This window comes from Nothoprocta perdicaria, unplaced genomic scaffold, assembly GCF_003342845.1.
Source record: "Nothoprocta perdicaria isolate Ctin4 unplaced genomic scaffold, notPer1 scaffold_336, whole genome shotgun sequence".
Taxonomy (NCBI): Eukaryota; Metazoa; Chordata; class Aves; order Tinamiformes; family Tinamidae; genus Nothoprocta; species Nothoprocta perdicaria.
The window spans coordinates 285,522-291,559 of NW_020455573.1; the positions used below are offsets into that span (position 1 = coordinate 285,522).

The 6,038-nt window shown below is 73.4% G+C and overlaps 2 protein-coding genes across 2 annotated transcripts in view; both read right to left on the reverse strand.

The window, feature by feature from the left end:
- HEXIM1 (hexamethylene bisacetamide inducible 1) overlaps nt 1-85 on the reverse strand; it is a 1,400-nt gene extending 1,315 nt beyond the window's left edge. Inside the window, exon 1 of the mRNA XM_026043699.1 lies at nt 74-85. Within this exon, the coding sequence (XP_025899484.1) occupies nt 74-85 (12 nt within the window). The remainder of the gene's footprint in view (nt 1-73) is intronic.
- A 1,214-nt stretch (nt 86-1,299) lies between these two features.
- ACBD4 (acyl-CoA binding domain containing 4) overlaps nt 1,300-6,038 on the reverse strand; it is a 7,973-nt gene continuing 3,234 nt past the window's right edge. The window contains exons 2-6 of the mRNA XM_026043700.1: nt 4,361-4,474; nt 3,146-3,252; nt 2,562-2,655; nt 1,657-1,934; nt 1,300-1,404 (exon numbers count right to left, since the gene is read on the reverse strand). Coding sequence (XP_025899485.1) covers nt 1,300-1,404; nt 1,657-1,934; nt 2,562-2,655; nt 3,146-3,252; nt 4,361-4,474 — 698 coding nt within the window. The remainder of the gene's footprint in view (nt 1,405-1,656; nt 1,935-2,561; nt 2,656-3,145; nt 3,253-4,360; nt 4,475-6,038) is intronic.

The window sequence follows — 6,038 nt, forward strand, 5'->3', positions numbered from 1 at the left end:
CAGCGCGCTCCCCCGCCTTATATAGCGTCGCCTGGCCCCGCCCCGCGTCGCGCACGCGCGCTGCCCGCCCCACCCCGCGCGGCATGCCGGGAGTCGTAGTCCGCTGCCCCAATCGATCCGCTGGCTCCCGGCTGGCGCGACGACTACGGCTCCCAGAACCGCAACAGACGCCGCGCGACGGCCAATCCGCGCGCGTAGTGGGCGGGTCCCACGGCCGGGCTCCGCCCRCCGGCTGCCTCGGCAGCCGTGCCCCCATTGGCCCCGACGAACGTCACTCCCGCGCACCTCAACCAATAGGCGCGTGACGGGCCATACCATTCGCTCGAGGGGCTCCTCCGCGCCGCGGGGCCGCGCGCGCCCGGCGACCTTCACGGCGCCGCTAAGGGCAGCGCCTGGCGCCCCCCGCGCCTGCGGGGAAGTGGTTCGGTCCTAAAGTAGTCCCCGGGCGGCACCGTGAATGGGGCGCGATGTGGGGCGCGATGCGGAGGGCTCCGCCGTCCCGGAGCCGGGATTCGGCCCGTCCCGAACACAAGCGGTCCGCTCGCGTTCGGGTCGGGCCCAGTCCCGGTCGGGCACAGCGGAGGGGGGGGCGCGGGCGGAAGGATCCGGGCACCGCGCGTGGGCGCCCAGCAACTCCGCGGAGGGAGATGTAAACAAACGCGAGCGGAAACGAGGCCGTCCTTAAAGGGGCCGCATCGCCYTGGCACAAAGTCGCGGGGGGCGGGGCTGAACGCACGGGCGGGGGTCCCCGAAACGCGGCAGGGGGCCCCGGCGGGGGCCCCGGCTCGGGCAGCGCCGGGAGCTGCGGCCCGGCTCCCTGCGGGGCATCTCCAACGTGGCGCAGCCCGGGGGACCCCACGGGTGACCGCGGGCACCCCGGGGAGTCGCGCCCCCCCCGCCCCCTCCCCACCTCGCGCGCGGGGCCGGGGCTGCCCCACGGCGGCCGCGTCCCCCGCACACGGAGGCTGCGCTGGGAAGGCAACTTTAATGAGGCGGCGAAGGGCGGCCGGGCCGCGCGCCCGGCCCGCGGGGCCCCCCGGCCCCGGGCGGTGACGGCCCCGGCCCCGGCCCCGGCCCGCCCCCCTCCCGCTGTCGCCGCCGCTGCCAGCGGCCGCTGCTTCTTCCCGGGGTGCGAAGCTTTGGTGCCCCCGCGGTGCCGCGGGCCCTGGGGCGGCCCCAGCCTCGCGCCGGCCACAGGCACCGGCGCAGCCGCCGGCCCGCGGGCCCCGCCGTGCGGAGGAGGCTGCTGAGAAGCACGAGGGCTCGTGGGCGCCGCGCGGGCCCACGCGCCGGGGCCCGTCACCTCTTCCTGGCCTGCAGGCGCCGCAGCAGCCACTGGGTGACGAAGGGCCAGGCGAGGAGGAAGAGCAGCGTGCGCGGGGACACGGGCAGCGGCCACGGCAGCTGCGGAGGGCCGGGACATGGGCTGGCCGCGCGGAGGCGTCCGGGGCAGCCCTCACTCCACGGGCACCGTCCGGAGCCCGCGGGCCCCGGCCACATCCCTCCGCTTGTGGCGGGCCGCCCAAGGCGCCGCGGCGCCAGGTCCCCCCCAACTCACCTGCGCAGCCAGCGGCAGCCGGGGCAGGGCCTCGCGCTCGTCCCCCTGCAAGGCAGCAGAGGCTGCGGCCGGGGCCGCCCCGTGTCCCCAGCGCCGACCCAGGGCTGCAGCCCAGCGGGTTGAGCCCRGCGCCGCTCAGCAGGGCCGCCCCGGGGCTGCAGCCCGGCAGGTACCTGCGTGGCCGCCAGCGTCTCCAGGCGGCCGAGCCGCTCCCGCACGCACTGCATGTCGTCCTGCAGCGCTCGCACAGTGCCGGCCACCTGCGCGCCCAGCTCTGCTGCCACCTCCTGCGCCAGCTCCAGGTGCCCTTCGGCCCCTTTGGTGTCCCCTTCGGCGTCCCTGGGGCTGTCCTGCTGTCCCGCGGCAGGCTGCGCTCCTGGGGCAGGGGCTCTGCTCAGGTGGGTGGTAATGTGGCACCCACGGGAGCACCGCACGTGGCAGTGGCGGCYGGGCCAGCACGGCCCCACGGAGCCGCAGGGGGCCCGGGCGGCCCCGGCGCTTCCAGCAGCTCCATGACCCRGCGGGTTGGCGCGACGCTGCCTGGCTGGGAGCAGCGCTCACGAGGACGGGGTGACGGGCGYGGGCAGCCTCCCCACACACATGTACACAGCCCCGGCCTGCAGCCCTGCCGCGCTCACCAGAGGCCCCGCAGCCGCCCCGTTTGAGGCTGCGACCCGCCGAGAGCCGTCGCCGCTGCCGGGCAGGCACTCGCCACGAGGCGGCTGCTCCGCGGAGCAGCTCGGCCCTTTGCGGCGCTGCCGGGGGCCGGGGTCACCGGCGCCTTTCCGGGCCTTGTTACAAGTTAACTCCCAAGGTCAAGCAGCGCGGGAGGCCCCGCAGAAACATTAACGGGGAGATAAGCGCCACGGCGGCCGGGCCACTCAGGTGAGGTGGTGCCTGCGCCTCCGCAGCGGCTGCTCCCGCCGGAGCAGAGCCCCGGGATGTGTCCGTGGGGCTGCCGCCCATGGAGCTGCCCTCCCGCCATCCCCAGCGCGGCACCCACCTCGCTCGGGGCCAGGGCCGCTGCTCCCCGCTCCGCTTCCGCCGTCGCCCTGGTGCCCAGCGCGGGTGCCCCGCGGGGAGAGCCCCTGTCCGGCCTGTGCGGGGCAGAGAGGAGCGGCGCTGAGAGCCCTGCTGCGAGTGGCCGCTGGCCCCGCGGGGCCGCTGCCAGGGCTGGCACGTTGGGCCGCCAGTGGCCAAGCCCGGGGAAGCGACTCGCGTGGGCTCAGGCTGCAGCAGGGCCCAGGCGTCCGGGCACTGTCCTCCCCAGCCCCACGYTCTGCTGCCGCAGGGGCACAGCTTGGCCGGTGGGAGCCGGGATGACACTGGGAACAGGGCGAGGGAGYGGGGGGCAAGTGGCAGGGTGCCGGGGCTCTCAGCCTGTGTTCGGGGGCGGGACCAGGCTGCGAGGCCACAGGGACACAAGGAGGGACCCTGCAGGGTGTAACAGGGCAGCGGGCAGCCTTGCATGTCCCTGCTGTGCTCGGGGGCCTCCGCGCTCAGGCAGGGTCCTGGGCTGGTGCAAACAGGAGCGCGCGGAGCCCCGCAGAGCCCAGCGCCTCGAGCCCTCCTGCCCGGACACGTTACCTGCTCGGGCTCCATGTGCTCCAGGGTGTCGCAGTAAACGTCGCCCTCTGAGTCGCTGGGCACCCGGCCGCCCTCGGGCGCTTGGGCGGCTGCAGCGTGGCCGCCTCCTGCAGGGAAGCGCCCAGCTGAGCGGCGGCAGCGGCTCCTGAGGCCCCGGCGAGAGCACCCGGCGAGTGGCCACGACGGCAGCACCGGCGCACGCAAGGACCCCAGGGCTGAATCCCCGCGCTGGACAGCCCCGGTCCAGGGGCGGCTCCGTCCACGCCACAGGACCGGCCAGGCGCTGCTTTCACCACGGAAAGGACAGTGGGGAGGCCCAAGGGCGAAGGAATCGGCTCCGCGAGCAGCGTCGGGGTGGTGGCCCTGAGGCCCGGCCCGGCTGCCCCGTCCTGCCGCGGCAGAGCGAGGCCGCGGGCGGCAGCCAGGCGCCGCGGAGCCCTGTCGGGGTGGGCTCCCGGAGCACACAGCTCCCCACAGAGAAAGGGCTCCCAGGGCGGCTGGGGCAAATCCCAGTGCATGAGCCGGACCGGTTTGGATCCATGGCACTCAGCTGCTCCGAGCCCACAGATACACACAGTGCTGACCGCCATCAGCGCCCAGGACACGGCACCGGGGACACGGCAGCACCCGGGACACGTCGGGCTCGCTGCCCAGCGCCGCTCACGCGCCCGGCCCGCCTTCCCGTGCGCACGGCCAGCGGGAGCGATGCGCTCGCTCCGTGCCCATATATGCTCCTGGAGGGAGGGCATGAGCGCCTCGGGAGGAATTCCAGCCCTGGCACCGAAGCAGAGCTGGAGGCCTCTGCGACAGCACTCTGGGCCAGAGCAGCGCGGGCCATGGAGGGAGGTGCACGGAGCCCCCCTGCCAGCAGCTTCCCCCTTGGGCCGGGATGTTGAGAGATGTTTTCCCAGTCCGTGTCCCAGCCCAGCCCTCAATCCCACCCCTGGAAGTCAGCAGGATCAGACCTCGCAACAGTGCAGAGCAGCACAGAGACAGCACCATGTGCGAGGTTACCCCGCGCCAGGATCAGCTCGAGAGCTGGGTCCAGGGAAAGCCGCAGCTCTCCAGTGCTCGGGATGTGCAAGCAGGGCTGGAGCGGCTGAGGGCTCTGCAGGTGGACGGAGGCCGGTCCGTCCCAGCCGGGTCCTGCGGCGCCGGGGCCTGGGCTCCCCCCACGGGGTCTCTGCTGGTGCCGGCCGCCCCAGCGAGACCAACCTGCCGCCTGCTCCGCGCGCGGCGCCTCCTCGGCCAGGGTGCTCTCCAGGCGATCCCGAGCCAGGCTCCCTTCCTGGCCGTCCTGCCTGGGGCCGGGCTCCTGCTCCGCATCTCCTGCGCAGAGGGGAGGGAGGAAGCAGCGTCAAAGTGGCGCAGACAGCCCCGCGCGCCGGGCCGCGCACAGCGACAACYGCAAGGGCCTCCAGCAGCTCCCAGCTGGGCTGCCACCCAGCGCCCCCCTGCCCGAGCACCRCGGCCTCCCGCCTGCCGCAGGGCCCGGCCGAATGCCGGCATCACGGCGCTTCCAGCGCCCAGGACGTTGCTCCCACTGCCGGCCGCTCCGTGGCACCCGCCCAGCCCCTGCATCCCCGGGGGCTGCTCTTCCCCAGGGCCTCCAGCCCCGGGTCCTTCCTCAGCGCGTCCCCGCGGTCGGGGGACCCGGCGGGTCCTGTCCCCAGCCCCGGGCCCTGGGGCAGGAGCCTCAACTGCCCTTACTCCAAGTCCTGTTCCAGGGCGGCTGTGCCTGGAGACGTCTCTGGACCAGGAACCAGCACAATTTACCTCCAAGCGGTATTTTCATTTTCTAAGAACCTAGGCCTGGTTCTGGGGCAGCCGAGACCCCGCTCTGGGGCACGGGCGGCTCCTCGAGGGCTCCGAGCGCTCCCGCCAGCACCAGCCAGCCTGGGCGTCCCGACCCTCCCTTCCCGTGGGGATCATCACTAACACGGCCGCAAAGCGCCCGCGCGGGGTTCACACCCCCGACACACACAGCCCAGCAGTTTCCAACCTCGGGCACGTTGAACCTGACYGAGGCACCTTGGCCTTATTGGTTTTACGGATTCTATCGGGCTCAGACCTAAAGGAGAGAGTCCCGTGTGTGCGCGACAGCAGCACGGGGTGACACTGCCAGGAGCGCCTGGGTGTCCCAGCTGGGACTGGCCTCCAGGCCACGGGGTTTTGCATCCTCCTGGGAAGCAGCACGTCAGGAAACTGCCAGGGAGGCGCGGGCAGGATGGGGACAGGGATGGGCTGTAACCACACRGGTTATAGCCGCCCTGGACACCCCACCCCAGGGCTCCTGCTCTCCCCCTGGAGATGGGATACAGCCGACCCCGYGCTCGGACTTTGCACCTTCACTTGCCAGGAGCTGCTGCCCTTCTGAAAGCTCCCGGCTGACTAAAGACAACCAAACAACCCCTCTTTGCTCGGGTCCTGCAGCGTCGGGACAGCCACCAACCCGCAGCGCAGCGGCCTCCCACAGGCGCCGTGCGCCGCCGGGGACCCTGCTCTGAGCTGGGGAAGGCGCCCGGCAGCCGGCACTGCAGGAATGCACGTGGAAAGGCAGGGAAGAGCTGGGAACAAGAGTCCCAACACCCCTGGATCCCTGGAATCCTGTCTCTCAAGCCCGGGTTCTCCATGTCCATTCCCACCTGCCCAGCTGTTTATGTTGGACGATCCGATGTGGTTGTCCTGGCCAGATCCCGCCCTTTCCAGGGGTGGCCCCGAGCCAAGGCCAAGCGAGCAGAAGCTGCGGGACATTGAACTGGAGCCGCCCCGAGCGCTCCCACCTTGGGGAGCCGACCCCAAGCTCCCTCGTCCGAGTTCGGGGCTGGAGCGGCTCGCGGGGCTCGCAGGGCCACGGGCGCCGCGCCGGGCGCCGCGGGCACTCACCGGCTCC